Below are 18,037 nucleotides of genomic sequence, written 5' to 3' on the forward strand. Positions count from 1 at the left end.
CTGAAGAGTGTCTGTGGCAGAGATGGGGCTTTGATCTGAAGGCCCTCAGAGTAGCCCAGTGCTTTATTGCTAAGCATACAGTTATTCTCTTTCATCACCAGGGTGCCACCACTAAAAAGCCCTGCTCACAAGTGCCCTCCCGCCTCTAATCTCACATCACCTAGAACCTAACACCAGCTAGGTCAAGCCAAAAGTCCAGAATCCTTTCGCTCAAGTACTAAACGTCAAACAAATGCTCACTGTAATCCTCCTTACAATGACCCTGTGAGGTTGCTCCATCTTACAGATACAGGGAGGAATTGGATTTGGGCTTCTGGCCACCAAGCTACAACTCAGTTCCTAGTCTTCATTTTTGCAGTATTATTATTTTCTCCAAAGAGGTCACAAGAAGAGCTGTGTAGCTGGATGAAACCAAAAGGCCAATCTATCAAGCCCAGAATCCTGTGACAGTGACCCACCAGTCCTCGGTGTTTTGGGGGGAGTTGAGAGAAAGCACACTTGACATGCTCAAAAGCTCATTTTGTCAAAGCAGCAGGAGCCCCGCCCCCTTTCTCCTGCTTTCCCCCATGGGAGGAGGACTAAAAGGCACCCTTAGCGTGGTCAGAAGCTCCTCCTTGTTGAGATGTGATCAGATGCTCGGAGAGGATATACAGTTTTGTTAAATGACACTACTGATTTCACTTCAGACGCCAAGGCAGCAGAAACCCCGCCCCCTTTTGCTTGCTCGCCCGCTGGGAGGCTGAGAGAAAGCACTCTTAACATGCTCAGAATCTCCTGCTTAAGAGGCCAAGGCAGCAAAGGACCCGTCCCCTTTAGGCGACCCCCCCTTCCCGCTGTTTTGCGAGGAGGGGGCTGCTTTAAAGCTTTCCCTCCCCCGCCCGCCCCTTCTTCCTCCTGCCGCGCCCACCGCCTTTTTTCCATACCGGGAAAGCGTCGTCGGCGTCGGCGTCGGCGTCCCCTTTAAGAGCGTCGGCGCGGCCGAGGGCGCCCCCTGGCGGCCCGCGGCGGCGCTGCAGGTGCAGGTGGAGGATCGCGCGCCTCCAGGTGCGGCCGCCGCTGCTGCTGCTCCGTCGGCTCGGCCGTCCCCACCATGGAGCGCGATCGGGGCCCGCGGGGCTCGGCGGTGGACCTGGGCTTCGGGGCGCTCAGCACCGCGCAGCTCCGCGCCCTCATGCGGGACGAGACGTGGCTGGAGCGCATCGTCAAGCTGAGCAGGAAGGTAAGCTCAGGATCGGGACCCCCGAGGAGGAGAGGATCGGGCCCCTGGGAGGGAGAGGTGGGACGGGGGGGGGTCGCATCCTGCCTCTTTTTTGCACGCATCGCTTGGATAGCATGCATCGGGATGCATATCCCAGCCCCCTCCCGGTCCAAACATGTAACCGACCCCCACCCCACCCCGCCATCCATCTAATCCACCCCCCCCCCGCCAATTAAAACACCCACAGCACACAAAGGGGGCACCGATGCCCCCATCAGGCCTGCCACTGCCCTCCTCTGGGGCCGTGCCACACACCCCAAAACCCTATTGCAGAGAGGGTGCCCGCTGATGAGGGGGGCATGGCATGGGGGGCACAGTGCCAATCCAGCCAGGCCTGTGCTTGGTGCCCAGAGACGGTGTCCAGCACCACCACTGACGGCCTTTCCACAGAGGCTTGTGGCTATGACCCCCCAAAACACCCCATGCCCATGCCCCCCAAATGTGCAATCCTGTGGGGCAAACCAGCCGCTCCCTGACTGCCTCCCAACCTGGCCGATGTGCCTCTCCATCTTACCCCCAATCCAATTTGGGGGGGGGGGACCATAATGCCCCCCACTTACCTTCAAAGCTCCTACCAGGACACCCCAAACAAATTTGAGCACAGCTGCTGTTTCCTTGGCACCCCACTTCCTCAGTTACCCACCCCCCCTACCAAAATAGATGCCACCGAGCGCTTTTGCACCGTGATTTTAATATTCTGCTGCTTCCCCAGACACCTGTCACTTGGACCCCCCCTCCCCAAAAAATTAACCGCCCCCTTGCAGCAGTTTTTGCAAAGGCTCCTTCTTTGTTATCTCTATGCCACTGGCGATACCAGTTGAGGGTCGAGGTGTGTGTGTGTGAGGGAGGCTGCAAGGGCCTGGATGCTTTGTCTGGGTGGGTTTGGAGCCTCCATCCTGGGGTGCCCCCTCCCTCCCCTCCAAAACCAGCCCCAATGCTCACAATCGCAAACCCACGCACCCTCCCCGCACCCCCCTGTCTGTTTTGTTTTTCTGCACCCTTAGGAAGGGAGTTTGGGATCCATCCAAGGCTCCCTGAATCAGCCAGAGGATTTATTTTTATTTTATTTGGGGGAGGTGGCTGTTGCTGTCTGTATTGTTTGCAGGGTGGGTGGGTGGGCTTGCCAAATAATTGCCAGAGCCTTTCATACATTTGGATCACGGATGGCGTAGGGTTTTGCCTTTCCGACAGAGAGCCATGGAAACAAAGGACATCCTCTTTTTTGTTTTTGGCCAACCCCTACTAAATCTAACTAGCCTTCCCCGTTCCAGGAATCCCACCCCCCGCCTCCTAATTCTGGCTCCCCAAAACCTTTACAGGCCCACTCAATTTTGTGTCCACCCCCACCCCCATCCAGACACGTCACAGACTGCTGTTGCTGTCCATTCTCCCAAGAATACGTCGGGTCTGTTTATCTCAGAAAGGCACCTTCGCCTCGCGACCCTGGGAAGCAGGAGATCCCCCCCCCCCACACCGTTTCCTGGATTTGTCCCGGTTAACTGCTCTGGAATAACTGTTTCTCTGTGGGGTGCCCCACGAGGGTTTCAGAGGACCCCGGGACCATCCCTGTGTGGTCCCACAACTCCGCCCCACTCAGTGCCCCAGAGAGGCTCCCAAATAGGGCCTGGGTGTAGAAAGGATTCCACATCGTGTGGACATTTAGCCAGGATTAAAACTGGGGTGGGTGATGCAAGGCCCTGTCTGCCCACCCTGGTTGTTGGGGGGGGGGGACCTAAACAAAGCCTTGTAGCAGGCATCATACTTGCAATGCTATTTGAGAATTGCTTAAAGAATTGTTGCTCTGTGCAGTGTGTCATCTTGGAAGAATTAGACGCGTCTTCGGGGGGGGGGGGAGAGTCCAGATGCCATCTTGCTCTGAGGCTCAGTCAGGGCAGCAGGTTAGGCAGAGGTGGGCACCGTCGCAGTTTCTCATTGGCCCTGCTGCAAACTCAAGAGCGCTGAGCGGATCTAGCTGTTGGATATGGGTTGGTGGAGCAGAGAAGCATCCCGCTCTGACCCATCTGATAAAAGTGAATGTTGGGAGGTTTGGGACAGATAAGAGGAAGTCCTTCCTGCGTTGCGTGGTTAAACTATGGAACTCACTTCCACAGGGGGCCACCAATGCGGGTGGCTTTTAAAGAGAATTAGACAAATTCATGGAGGACAATAAAGCTATCAAAGGCTACTCGCCACGGCAGGGCTATGCTGTGCCTCCAGAGTTGGAAACTCTGTTGCTGGGAACAGCAAGAGGGGAGAGGGCTCTTGCTTGTGGGCTTCCCATCAGGGCGTCTGGTTGGTCACTGTGAGAATGGGATGCTGAGCCAAATGGGCCCCCTTTGGCCTGATCCAGGCCTCCTCTTGTGTTTGTTAAGCAGATGTAGCTGGTTTCTTCCACACAGGGGCTCTGAAGCCACTGTTGCTTGCCTGAGCCACGAGAACTTAAGGTTTCAGAAACAGGAGCCTTAAAGACCCCAGAATGTTCATAGCTTGGGCAAGGACAGGAGAGAGCTGGGAGCCTGCTCTGAGGAGAGATGTTGTCATTGTCTGTGACAGTTGTGATAGTCAGCAGTTTAGAATCTAAACTTTAGTTGCCTTGTGGCACAGAGACATTCTGTCCGGTTATCCTTGTAAAGTCGCAGCTTGCTTCTTATCCCCATATTGCAGAAAGGAAAACTGAGGCTGAGTGGTGATTATTTACCCAAAGGCACCACTAAGTGAGTTCATGGGTGTTAGATAAAAATCCTCTCTGTTCACAGTTTTAGCCATACTGCATGGTTCTTCTTCCTGTTGTTTTATAATTAAGTTTATTGGTTTACTCCTCCATCCATCCTCTCCCCCACCCCGTGGGCTCTCTGTTATGAAGCGGGGCCTTTGTATTGGTGGCTCCACTGCTCTAGAGCTTGGCTTTCCCTGTCTGTGAAGGGACGCCCTTGTTTCCTCCAGCTTTGAATTGTTTTGGTCGCCGGCATATTACAAAAACCTACTTGACGTCTGCCAAGACTGTGTCGGTCTGCCATTAAAGATTGCATTCTGCTCTGGATAGGAGCTGTTTATGGCACAAAAGCTTTTAATAAGTTTAAAAACCAGTCCATCAATTTAATATCAATAACACAACACCATCAATGTGCCTGGCACTTTGAGAAGAGGTCCCTGCCTCATGGACCAAACAGTTGCACCATTTGCAAGAAACAGAGGATGGCCGAGCCGCAGAAAAGGTGCCTGGTGAGCAAACAGGTAGCTCAAGCAAGTTAGTCAAGCCGCATACTGCAGAGGATTGCAAGGCCAATCCTTTGTTGTTGTTGTTGTCGTTGTTGTTATATTTATATCCTGCCTTTTCCCCAGACAGGGATTCAAGGCAGCTTACACAAATTAAAACAAGACAGATAAAGCACAGAAGGCTAAAATCATATAAAAGATGATAGTTAAAAAGTAATTAAGCTCTAACAAAACAATATAAAAACAGATCTAATAAAATACAGATGTGGCACTATTTAAAAGCCCTTTTCTTTAAAAACAGCCGGTTCCCCAAAAAGCCTGTTGGAATGAAGCGGTCTTCATCTGCTGGCGGAAGTGCAACAAAGAGGGAGCGAGTTTGGTTTCTCTAGGGAGGGAGTTCCTCAGTCTGGGGGCAGCCACTGAGAAGACCAGGCACCCCCAAACTTGGCCCTCCAGCTGTTTTGGGACTACAATTCCCATCATCCCTAGCTAACAGGACCAGTGGTTAGGGATGATGGGAACTGTAGTCCCAAAACATCTGGAGGGCCAAGTTTGGGGGTGCCTGGACAAGACCTTTTCCCACATCCCCGCGAAGCGTGCCTGTGAGGCTGAGAGAAGAGCCTCTGTATGGCTTCCCCCATCCTGCACACCAACTAGACTAGTAGCCGAAAACAACCAAACTCAGCCTCACCCACCTACCCTAAAATATTATTCCTCCAACCGTGGAGGCAGAGCATAAGCCATCCTGTCAAATAGCCATTGATAGCTTTATTCTCCTCCTTGAATTTATCCAGTCCTCTTTTAAAGCCACCCAAATTGGTGGCCAGCCCTGCGTCTTCCTGTGGGAGGGAGTTCCACAGTTTAACGCTCTGTCTGTCTGTCTGTTGCAGTTCCAGAACTTGCAGCTGGAACGGGAGAGGCGCCTGGCCTCCAACTACGCCTTGGCGAAGCAGAACCTTGCACTGCAACCACGGCTGGAGAACGGCAAGGCCTCCCTGGCCATCAAGTATCAGGAGCTGAGGGAACTGCGGGAGACATGCCGGGACAAGCAGCAGCGGCTGGGTGAGCCCGCTCCCCCCATAGCCAAGCCTGGCAGCCATCTTTCTTTGAGCCTCGCCTGACCCCTCTTTCCGGTTGTCTGCCAGCTGTGGCTCTCTGCACGGAAGGGGAATTCTGCACATGCTTTTGTGACTTATTTGCTGTTTATTTCCTAACGCTTCTAAACCGCCTCCTTGTAGAAAACCTCAGAGCTGTTTGCAAAAAGAATAAAACTGTAAGATTATTAGTAAAAACTGCTAAGACATTAAAAGAAAAATAAAACCAGCAATAAACTAAAAACAACAGACCAGGCTCGTTTAAACAAAAAATGTCTTTAGCAGGGGAAAGAGTGCAGCAAAGGCACCTGCCTGATCTCAATAGGCAGGCAGTTCCAAAGGGTAGGAATTAGAGTTGGGCTTTGTCAGATTGGTGTGTCCCATGAGCAGGGCTGCCTGACCTCCAGGGCTCACCTGAAGTCTGCAGGTTGGGCTGGCCCAGGTGGCAGGGGAAGCTGGCTGCAAATTATTGCATAGATTCTCTAGGGTGGGAGTCTGCCCTTCCTTCTCCCCTCTCCCAATTAACCTCCATCTCCAGGGCTCAGTGATAGGAGGGAGCACAGAGGAAGAACCACCAGGGGCCGCCCCCTGTGATATCACCCTAACTCTCAGCTTTGGGTCCTGAAATCTCAGCTTCTGGGATGCTCCTGACCCAGTGACCCTATCCTTGAGCCACGCTAGCATCCTAGAATAGCATGTCATAGCCTCTTCCTACTCCCCCATCCACCATGCCATGCCCTAGGATAGAAGCTTCCTGTTGTTGTTAATTGCCCACCCATCACCCTAAGATGGCTTACAGCATTAAAACGCAGTATTAAAAACAATTAAAAACAACATTCAACCATAAAATTAAGATGGTTCCTAAAACCATAAACCTCAAGGGTCGAAAGGACTTTTTGGTGGTGGCTCCCCACTTGTGCGAAGCTCTCCGCAGGAGACTTGCCTGGCACCACCTCAACATACACAAAACATTTCTTTTCTGCCTGACCTTTGGCTGTGAATTCTCTGTGGCCTCCTTCCGTGGGTGGGGTGCTTTATCCTTGCGTTTTAAAATGATGAAGACATTTTAGATTTTTCTCTGTGTTTTGTCCTGGGCTGGTTTAAACGTGTGGGGTTTTTTTTATTGCCTTAAGTCACTTTAAAACAAAAACAAAACAACCCTCAAAGTTTAATAGGTAATAATAAATATTGATAGCCATGCCAGCTGCAGAGAGCAGAAGGGACTTGGGATCCAAAATATCTGGTTGGGGAAGTCTGGTGTATGTAGTGTGGCTTAGCAGGAGAGCCTCATACTTTTACAAGACAGCTATTCTTTTGGCTTGAAGTGTGAGAGAGACAAAAATGGCATTAAGCACCCCTGTATGTATGCAAACATCTGGCAGTCTGGATTGGGCTGTGGACCACTAGCCCCCAACACATCCTACAGGGATGCTTAGGAAGCCTGTGATTCCCATTAGCAGAGCTGCATGAGACCCAATTGCTTGTGTGGAGTCACTCTTGGACCGGAATGATGGGGCATTGAGGTCACCCCTCCAGGAACCTGTCCCTTTTATTTGTTCATTTGAGAAACTGCATTTATTTACCACTATATATCATGTTTTTAAAATAAAAAAAAACACACAATCAAAGCAGTGTTCAACAATAAAACCATAAAAAGGTTAAAAACAGACAGCAGTCAACCAATGAGGAAGGATGTATTTACAATTGCCTGTGAAGTATTGGCAGAATAGAATAGTTTCCAGCAGGTGTTTAAATGCCGACACAGAAGGCACCTGCTGAATCTCTAATGGCAGAGAGTTCCACAGGACACCAAAGGTTCGGTTTCTCGTTGTTGTCAAACAAGCATCACCAACCCGGGGAATGGCCAGCGATGTTCCTGCAGATAATCTCAGTGATCAAGTTGGGATGTGAGTGTTCAGGCAGTCCCTGGTCAGGAAGGGAATCTTCTGAAAGCAATTTGCAAGTCCCCATGTCACAACAAAAACTACAATGCAGTTTAAAGAGGGTGGGAAAACATCAAAACAAAGCAATTTATTCAGCAACTTGCCCATCCCACTAGTTCTGTACACTAAACAGACTTTTGCCAACCTGGTGTCCTCCAGAAGTTTGGGACTATGGCCAGATTCACCCCATACATTTAGAGGACTGTGATACCACTTTGAACAGTCATGGTTTTCCCCAAAGAATTCTGGGAAGTGTTGTTTGTTTAGCGTGCTGAGAACAGTTAGGAAGCCCCTATTCCCCTCCCAGAGCTACAGATCCCAGCGTGGTTTTACAATCCCTCTTCCCCAGGAAGGCTGCCAGGGGGTCAATCCCTGACGCCTCCAGGTAGCAGGCTGGGAGAGATGCCTTTCTGAAATTCTGGAGGGCAGCTGCCCATCAGAGCAGACAGGCTAAAGGTAGATGGACCAGTGAGTCCAACACTAAAGGCAGCTTGTATTCATCATTATCTTTTATTATTTGTATGCCAACCATCTAACTGGGTTGCCCCAGCCACTCTGGAGGCTCCCAACAAATTGAAACATCTCACACAGTAAAACATCAAACATTAAAAACCATGAGGACTAGGAACTTACCACGATGGTAGATCACCTGTTGTTTCGCTGACTCGGACTAATGTTCCGTTTCCTAGAGCAGGATGGAGAAGGAAGGTGAAGCCCCGATGGTGCCTTGGGATTAAACCCTGCTTCGTGGGAGGGAAGAGTGAGGGCACTGGGGAAGGAGTGTCTGCGACTGAGGCTGCTTTTTTGCCTGGCAGGGGCCTGTATGGCCAAGTGGACCCCCGAGAACGCTGTGAGCAGGCTGCAAGCTGAGCTGGACGGTGTGGAGGCCAAGGTGGAGGTGAGTTGCCATGATGGGGGGCTAGTAGTGAGGGGAAACACTCGCACTGAAGTGCATATGGCCGTCTGCCCCACAAAACTGTGTTGTAGGGTTGTCAGGGAGTCCATCAGCTGGGGGCACCAGAGCCCAATAAGCCATGTTTTCTGCTCAGCCTCATCCTCCCTGCTGAGTTCTGCGAGAGGAGGAGGAAACTCCTTGGGTGTTTTTGCCATGGTGGGCAATTCCCTTTAACCCTGCGGGTTGAGATCGCAGAACCATAGAACAGTGTAGGGATCGCAGCACAGATGGGGGTGTGTGAAGGTTTGCAAAACCAACCTCCCCTGCAGAGGTTTATCATTTATTCTTTAATTAAATTTGTATACCACCCTTCACCTGTTGATCTCAGGGCGGTTTGCAACCTAAAATTGCAATACAGTTGTACCTTGGATCCCGAACACCTTGCAAGTTGAACGTTTTGGCTCCTGAACGCCACAAACCCGGAAGTGAGTGTTCCGGTTTGCAGACCTTCTTTGGCACCCGAATGTCGGACAGGGCTTCCGCAGCTTCCGATTGGCTGCTGGAGCCGCGCTTTGGTTTCTGAACGTTTTGGAAGTCGAACGGACTTGCAGAATGGATTCTGTTCGACTTCCGAGGTACCACTGTATAAGATTTGTGTTCGTTGTCCCACCCACTTTTGGTCCTGGCTCCACCCACCACTTGCACACGAAGGTTTCCAAGAAGGGAACATGGCTCTGGGCTGAACAGGGTTCCCTGTCCCTGACCTCTCTGTATAAATTGGGCCCTGCAGGTTTCACTTTTCCCTCTTCGCTTTACTTTCATAAAGGGGGTCCGAGGGTCATCTAGTCCAACCCACTTCAAGGAGGGGGCGAGAGGGGCGGAAGGCCCTCCAGAGGCTTGCTTGAATTCTCCCATTCCTTCCTCCCCACACCCTGTTTATTTCCAGGAGCAGATGGAGCAGTTTCTCTGCTGGGACCTCCCCGTGGAGACCTTTGTGGAGTCTTTCCAGCACGCCCGAATGCTCTCCCACCTGCGCCGCACCCAGCTGGAGAAACTGCAGAGTGCCCTCAAACTGGAGAAACTGGAGAAGGCCAAGGACAAGCCCAGCCCCGGCAGCGAGGAGCCGCCCGCCGTCTCCCCCGCCCTCCCAGTGCCAGTGCCAGCGCCGCCTCCGCCACCGCCTTCGGCCCAAGCCCCTCCTCCAGCGCCAAACGGGCCGCCCCCCAAGGTCTTCCAGCTGCGCTTGGCGCCAGCGTTCCTCATCCCCTCGGAGGCCGTGCTCCCCATCCCGGTGGGGAGCGGCCCCCAAAAGTGCTGCCTGCCGGCCCTGGCCACCTCGCACCCTGCCGCTCCCTTCGTGAGCTCGCCCTTGAGCCTGATTGGACACATCCACCTGGCGCAGGCCCACCTGCCTCCCCAGCAGAAGAAGAAGGAGCCGCCACACCGGTAGCCGACCGCAGCTGACGGACCGTTTTTACCGGAGCCTCCGTCGCGAGACGAGACGGGCCAGGGTCCGGGGCGCGGCGCCGCCAGCACCCCCTCGACCTGCCGATCACTCTGCCCGCCCAGACTTGCCCGGAGCTGGGGCGTTGGGGTGGGGCAGGACTATGGCAGCTACAGGGGGGTGTCCTATATGATTTAGACGCTCGGCGCTGTCTCTGTCTCCCATCTCTTGGGGCTGCCTGGCCGGCTGGGGCTATCAAACGTTATTGTAAGTATAGGTGCCGGAGGGCCAGGGAGGGGGGCTGCCCTCCCCCATCATTTAGAAATAAGGGAAAGTCTATATTTAGCTCCACCCCTCTCCTTTTTTGTGGGGGGACCCTATGACCATTCTGCACCCATTCGACGCCAGAAAGAGCATAGGAGCCAACTCTCGGGGGCCGAGGTCCCTTCGTCGTCGTCCCCATAAAATATTTGAGGGGGCCCCCCAAAGTTGATAGGCATTGCCATTTAAATGGTGTGCGTGTGCCGCGTCTTGTGATCGATTATGCGGGGCGGGGTTTACCTGAGCCCCCCAATATTTTATTCCATTTGGCACCCCTGAGAGAGAGAGAGGCTTGCAGGCTGCCCCCCATTCTGCTTTGAGGCGGCTGACTCTGGGTGGGAACGCCTGTCCTCCAGACCCAGCCCACAAACGGAACTTCCCCTATATAGCACAAGTGTCTCCATTTTGGAAGCCAGAGGGAAAGACCAAGAAAAGGGGTAGAGTAGAGCACATTTGGGGTGGGGGTGTGGGGTGAAGGGAGTTGGGCACAGGCAGATATTCTGTTGGCGGGGTGTGTTGTTGTTTTTTCTGAGCCAGAAGCTGAATTCTCCTTCTCCCCCTTGCCTCCTCACAATAATTTGTATGTTGGGAGTGAGGTGGGGGGCGGGGCGGCTTCTGAGGTAGAACTGGGAGGGCTAATTTGGGGGGTTGGGGGGCAAGGGCTGAGGTTGCGAAGCACAGGGTAGGACATGAAGCCCAAAGTTAGGCCACGGCTAGAGGATGGGTTTGTGGAACCAGCACACACGGATTCAACAGGGTATGGGGTGTGGGGCTCAGCCAGGGTCTGGGGCGGGGGTGGGGTGGGGTGGAATTTGTCTTTCCAGAAGACGTAGGGCTGAGCGACACACACACAAAACTGGGGCGGGGTGGGCCAGGTGAGGATGTATTTTTGAGCCGTTTTAACTTGAATGTGCTTGCAAAAATTTGAATTGTCAGGAACGGGGGGAGGCTGCAGCGAGAAGGAGGATTGAACCAGAAAACTTATTTGTGTTTTTTTTTTTAAAAAAAAAATAATCCAGAGAGTCTCAAGTGCTCCCTCATGGAAGAGGTGGTTTCTGTGTCTCTGCATGAGTCACTGGCCCGGTTTTCTTCTCTTATTCAGCCTCCTCAGGAGCTGGTACAAGTGAGTCATTCAGTCACTGCCGAGGGAACCAGAAAGCAGTATTCTGACCTGCCAGCAGATGAGGCTGCCTGCCGCTTCTCTGCATGAGCAATTTGTATGAAGTGTCTCGAAAAACGTTTTTAAAAAGAGCGAAACAAATCTTGAAATTTGCGTCCAACTGTCAAAAGGTCCCCGCTTTTTGTTGACGGGCGGTGAGATTTTCATTTCAGCTCTTGCAGATGGGGCATGCCCTGTCGTCTGGAGACAGACAGCTGGGATGGGTAAGGATGAGTGCAGCTGTCGCTCCTCTGACTGTGCCATCCCTGGTGTAGAAAGAGCGTTTGGGGTGTCCCTGGGTGAGCTGGTGAGAAAGGTACGGCTGTGGGAGATGACTGTGGGGAGCGTGCTCAGGCAGGGGACGGCTTCTCCCCTCTTCCATGGGGCATGACGTCCCTGTGACTGATCCCACTTTGGGAGAGGAGGACGGCAGCGCCCTCCACCTCTGGCTGGTTGCTGGGGTGATTGTGTAGCAGGAGGGATTGTGTACCAGGGCAGCTCCTCCAATCCGGCACTAAGAAACCAGCCCCTGATGTAGAGAGCCAGGCGGTCTGGGACAGTGAGAGGAAGAAAGCAGCTGTCAGCTGAGCTGGAGGCCTGGAGGAACCTTCTTTATTTGCTTAAACCCAGGCAGGAGCATGGCACAGCAGCTATGATGAAGGGAATGCACTCTGCACACGCTCAGAGGCACTGTCAGCATTCCACAGGTCCCAGAGCTGAAAGCACATCCAGTTGCTTTGCCTTGCTAGATTACTCCGGTTCAAATGAACCCCTGGCCAGCCTAGTCTTCCTTCTACACTGTATGATCCCTGACCCCTCTCACTGCTGCAGCCGCCAGATTCTCCAGTCACAGAGTCATTGCAACCACCTATTTTCCCTCCGCAAGGAACGGCTGCAAAATTCAGTTCCTGGAGGAGAAAATGTAGAGGATTGGGCACTGAGGGGTTGTGATTCAGGATCATCTGAAACCCCCACCCCCCACCCTAGAGGGCATATTCCCGGGAGCTGAAATGAAACGCCGATTTAATTTTCATAAAATTTATCCTCCGCTTGACTGTAAGAAAAACCTTGAAGCGGTTTACAGTGTTTGATGAGGTCTGAATCCCAAATGTCAAGCTTGGTGGAATTTGGCAGACGCAAAGCCAGTTTGCAAAAATAAAGGGGGGGGGACTGGATTATTGGTATGAAATGGAATAATAGAATGGAAGAGTTGGAAGGGACCAGAATAGGGAGCCTGTAGCCCTCCAGATGGAGCCAGACGCCGGCTCACATCATCATCGTCCCTGACTACTGGTCATGCTGGCTGCTAGATGCTAATCTAGGGGGCACCGGGTTGACAGGCTTATATCATGGCACTCCGGAGGGCCCCCCTCCCTGGCTTTGCAGTAGTTATGGTGGCCCCTGATCTTGAATGCTGGAAGTGCCAGGACTGATTAAAGAAAGTCCTTTTTTGTGCAGTGCAAGGTTGAACTGTGGAACTCCCTGCTGCAGTGATGGCCAGCAGCCTAGATGGCTTTAAAAGAGACAAATTCGTGGAGGAGGACCATTGATGACTACTAGCCATTATGGCTAGTTAGGGCTTCCGCAGTTAGAGGGCCAGAAATGCTTCTAAATACCAATTACTGGAAATCCCAGGAGGGGGAGAGGCTCTCAGGTCCTGCTTGCAGGTTTTCCATAGGCATCGAGTTGGCCCCTCTAAAATAAAAGGCTGCTGGGATAGAAGGGCCAATGGCCTGATCCAGCAGCCTCTTCTTAGGTCCCTGTGTTGTTAGACTTCATCTCCCTTCATCCCTGGCCAATGGCTATGCTGTCTAGGCCTGGTGGGAGTCTAACAACACCCAGAGGAAGGCCACAGATGTTTGCCCTCCACCCTGGTTTTATAGGCTGGCTCTCTGAAACCTGCTAGTCCCAAGAGCCCTGCTGGATCAGGCTGAAAGTCCACAGTGTTCAGCGTTCTGTTTCCACTTGCAGCCAATCAGATGCCTTTGGGAGGCCCACAACAGAATTCCCCATTGGTCATTTCCAATGGGACAACTGCAGCTCAGAGGCAGACTACTCCTGAACCTGGAATGTCTCTTCAGCTGTTGTGACGGATGGCTGACGATATACCTCTCCATCCATGAATTTGCCCAAACTCCATGTTTTCACTGGAAATGTAACAGAGGGTGTTGCTTTAGAATATCCGGGGGGTGGGGGGCGGGATGGCTCCATTTGCAGAGGAAATCTGACATTCCAAAATTTGTCTGAAACCTTCTAAGTTGTCTCAGCTCCCAAGGAAGGAGAGGAGGGGGGGGGGCATTGGGCAATTATATTTTAATTCATTTAAATGCATGCAAATGTAACGCGGCTGGTTTTCTAGCATCGATACAGAACAGTTTTCCTATTTGATGGCTAGGTTTTAAAAAAAATACAACCACCTGGGTTGAGCTTTGAAAGAGCCCCACGTCCTGGTTTGGGGGGGGGGGTAGGTGGGTGATAATGTATTTCCACCTATATCCAGAAACAACCCCCCCCCCCCAAAAAAAGACCTCACTTTCCTGAGAAAGCCTAGTGGCCTCGTTCTTGGAATATAATTTTGCTGATTTGATTTTTTTCTGCAAGATTTGAGAAACGGGGGGTGGGGGAAGAGAGGAAGGGGCAGTTTTCTGGGGTTCTCCCTGTCTCCGAAAGGTCAACTGAACTTTCTTGACACTCTCCCCACCCCCACCCCATTATAAGCCAGAACCTCTCTCTTTCAGGATCCACTGCAAAACTTTCCATGTGTGTCAGGGGTTGGGTGGGTGGGTGGGGGTCTTTAAATATTCCCACGGTCTCAATCCGATTCCGGCAGCTTCAAGGTAGACCCCATGCTGTCTTTGTGGACGTTTTCTTTTCCATGTAATGTTTTTGGAAAAATAAGTGTGGAAACAAGTATATAAATATAAATATATTCTTTGGAATAAATCGAAGGAATACATTTCTGCCAGCGGCGTTTTCAACTGCAGGGGTCATCTGCATTCTAGAGACATTGAAGTATGTGGGCGGGCGAGAGACCAGCATCATGGTAGAAACAATGAGATTTTCATAGAACTGTCAAGTTGGAAGGGACCAAAGGGTCATCTAGTCCAACCCCCTGCGGTGCAATTTGTTTTCCAGTTTGCACATGAAAATTTGGAGGATGTGCCCATTAAGTCACAATCCCCTGTGGTCTCAGAAAGTAGCCACAGTGGCAACGCATAGTTGCCTATTTAAGCTCATGCCTATCTCTTAAATCTATGGTCGCAGACCTGCTAACAATGGCAGTCATTGCAATGTGATGGTCATGTTGGTTGCTAAGCATGCAGATAGGTCTGAGAACAGGCTGAAGATTGGAGGAATGGCTGCTGATGTCACAAAGGCACTAAGGGCTACTTGGTACAGAATCTTATGAGGAACGATTGAGGGAGTTAGGGAAGTTTAACCTGGAGAAGACCAAGAGGTGATATGAAAGCCGTCTTCAGCTATCTTAAAGGTGGTCACATGGAAAACAACAACATTGAACACCAGCTGTATTTGTTGGATTGATTTCTGTTCCGGATATGAGACGAATAGGTGGTCTGCTGAGACCACAAGCTGAACATGAGTCAACAGTGTGATGTAGCAGCAAAAAAAGCTAATGTAATTCTAGGCTGTATCAACAGAAATCTAGAGTCCAGATCAAGGGAAATGATAGCCCCACTCTGTTCTGCCTTGGTTAGACCCCACCTGGTGTCCTGTGTCCAGTTCTGGGCATCAAAGTGTTAAAAGGACATTGACAAGCTGGAAGGTGTGCAGAGGAGGGCAACCAAGTTGGTAATTATAGAGTTGGAAGGGACCCTAAAAGGGCATACAGTATACTGGACCCAGGAAGTCCTATTGATGCCCCGTAGATCTGTGAGGAAAACTGGGAGAGCGGACCCTCTGGAAGTTAAGATGCTGATGGACTATGGCAGGGTACATGTGTCTCACAGGCCCTGTGCTTTGCAACACAGCAAGCTTCCCTATAAGCAAAGCTTTAACAATTCAGACAAATGTTTAAAAGGATATTTGTTTTATTTACTTATAAAAATATTTGTATACCGTAAAAATATAGCAAAGCAGTTTACAGCAATAAAAACATAAAAGCAGATAGGAAAAGCATAACAAGTGAAAAACGAAAAAGCTAAAAACAAGCATTAGTAAATCATTGTGGAAAGATATATTCTTAATAGCCTGCATTGGCTTGGTGGAATAAAAAAGTTCACAACAGGTGTTTAAAAGTTGGCCTGCTGAGTATGTAGTGGCAGGGAGTTCCACAGGTCTTGGCTTCTCATTGTTGTCATATGAGCCCCACCAACTCTGGAAATGATCAACAGCACTCCTTCAGATGTTCTCACTGATCGAGCTGGGATATCTTAAGGGATCAGGTGATCCCAGAGGAACTCTGGACTTAATTGTCCAGGGATTTGTAAATTAATACAATATTCGAGGCTCAGTGTGAAAAACCCAGGGCAGGAGGTGCTTGGGGTGACCCTAACAACACCCCTGTGAGGCAGGAAGCCAATACACCCTCTAGCGAGGGGCTGGTTCCCTGCTGTATTAAGTTCCAACGGATTGCGCCCAGGCCTTGACAAATTAGCATGGCTTGGGCCACAGGCCCGGCGCTCTCCAGGGTAGACAGTAACAGAACATTCAATCACAACAGAAATTCGCATCACCAACAGCTCCTGCAAATATAGCAGGAACAGCCGGCTGGCAGGGTGAGCGTTTGCCTCGGCACAACACAGCCGTGTTTGCTGTTTTGGGGGAAGCACCAGACAAAATATTGGCGAGGCTCTCCCCAGTCAGACAAGCAGTGGCTGCTTCTTGGAAAGACAGAATGTTTTAAAAGATGCCCCCCCCCCCAAAAAAAAACCCATGAAATGTGTGTTTAATTAACAGCGAAACCTCCAGCAGATATTAAGAGCAGAAACCAGGCATCAATCAAGAAACACAAATAAGGAATTAAAGAGCAAAATAATTCAACACAATAAATACGGCCTAACATTCAGTAATATATTTTTACATCACACGAGGGCAGGGAGAGAAATGTTCAACAAGGGTATGGCCTCTGAAGAATAAAAGGATCTTTGTTGCAGACTCCTGTTCAGGTCTACTCTCAAGTGAGGGAGTAACTTAGTTCATTGAGGAAATGTACAGTACTGCTATATTCTGTTTTGGTGAGATTCCTTTGCTCAGTTCCGGGCACCCCAGTTTAAGAAGGATATTGAGAAGCTAGGAGGTTTGCAGAGAAGGGTGACCAGGGTGATAAAGGGCCTGGAAACCAAACCTTATGAGGAACGGTTGAAGGAATTGGGCATGTTTCGCTTGCCGTTCATATATGTGTTTATGAGGTGTTAGCAGAAGGGTACACCATGCTCCTTCTAGGGTAGTTTCTCCACCTTTGGTCCCCACTTTGCACTCAGCTCTCACCTGTGGCTCATATTAGCTGTTAGCATGAAACACTGGCCATACCCCAGGAACAGCTTCAACTGGTCAGCTAAACCAGGTGAGGGTAGCCAATAGGTCTCAAACCCTCAGTGAGTTAGGGACTTCCTTTGCATGTGACAACAGGTTCTGGTGGATTGAACAGACAAAACCAATAGTGGGTCCAAACTGTCACAAAGGCAGTTTTGGGACTTGTCAACCTTCCATCTAGGAGAAGGAAGACTGATCCTAAACTTCCGCTTCCTTGTGGGATATCTGGGAGAAGAAAAGGCTAAGGAGTAAACCCTACACAAATCCAGAGTGAAGTCCCTAAGATGGTTGGATGGTGCCTTGTACTCCTCCTTCCAGCAACTCCAGCAGCCAAGCTGGTGCCAAATGTCTTGCTCTGCTTTCCTTTGGACCACATCAGCGAGGCCAAGAGGGGAGATTCTTGTCATCTAGGCAGCCCAGGACCTCCATATACACTGCCCAGACTTGTGCCCTGGGGAGGTCACTTTGGTGCTGCTAATGCAGCAGTGACTTCACCCCCAGAAGCACACTCCCTTGTCTCTCAAGACAGAAGGATGCTAATGATAGATAGATAGATAGATAGATAGATAGATAGATAGATAGATAGATAGATAGACGGATAGATAGATAGACAGACAGACAGACGGATAGATAGATAGATAGATAGATAGATAGATAGATAGATAGATGAGCTGTTGGGTAGCTCACTTTCCTTTTCACAAACTTAAAAAAAAAACTCCATGGAGAAAATGCTAGGGGGAGCTTGAATGTCATCACTCATAATTAAATACTCTGTTTCTATTGAAAATAGTTCATGTGTGTTTGTGTATGCACACATTAAGGCTGTGGCTGTGATTTGGAGTAACCCCAAATAATGCTGATTTGGGTGCACAAACTCTGTTCCCCTTCATTCAGGCTAATGCAGCTCTGTGTGGAATCAGGGACAGAGTGGAGTTTCAGCCTTGCCTTGAGCTCCTGGTGGCTCCCCCATCAGAAATCAAGCATTTCTTGCTGGAATCATAGCTGGAGAACTAAGTTGGCTGGATCCTGTCCCGTCCCCCCCCCACACTCCCACCAAGCCTTCAGGGACAGGTTATTATGCTCATGAACTAGCTGCTAAGTAACCGCTGATGGGGAGGAGGGGGTCCTCTTAGCCCCCCCCCCAGCTGCTTAGGTTAATAGGAAATCAACGCTTTCCCAGAGGGGGGGGACTGGAAGGTGGGGGGAGAGAGATC

At 50.8% G+C, this 18,037-nt stretch overlaps 1 protein-coding gene across 1 annotated transcript; it reads left to right on the top strand.

Annotated features, from left to right (window-relative positions):
- The first annotated feature begins 1,020 nt into the window (after positions 1-1,020).
- On the top strand, positions 1,021-11,169 carry VPS37D (VPS37D subunit of ESCRT-I). The gene is made up of 4 exons (XM_080983892.1): positions 1,021-1,219; positions 5,365-5,536; positions 8,327-8,409; positions 9,353-11,169. Exons 1-4 carry the CDS (start codon positions 1,091-1,093, stop codon positions 9,854-9,856), a joined length of 888 nt encoding a protein of 295 aa, XP_080840018.1. The 5' UTR covers positions 1,021-1,090; the 3' UTR covers positions 9,857-11,169.
- Positions 11,170-18,037: the final 6,868 nt, after the last annotated feature.

This window comes from Podarcis pityusensis (assembly GCF_964106645.2).
Source record: "Podarcis pityusensis genome assembly, chromosome: 15".
Lineage (NCBI taxonomy): Eukaryota > Metazoa > Chordata > Lepidosauria > Squamata > Lacertidae > Podarcis > Podarcis pityusensis.

Coding starts and splice junctions, on each gene's coding strand:
- VPS37D (XM_080983892.1), top strand. CDS start 1,091: ATGGAGCGCGATCGGGGCCCGCGGGGCTCGGCGGTGGACCTGGGCTTC. Junction 1,220..5,364: donor TCGTCAAGCTGAGCAGGAAG/GTAAGCTCAGGA, acceptor TGTCTGTTGCAG/TTCCAGAACTTGCAGCTGGA. Junction 5,537..8,326: donor GGACAAGCAGCAGCGGCTGG/GTGAGCCCGCTC, acceptor TTTGCCTGGCAG/GGGCCTGTATGGCCAAGTGG.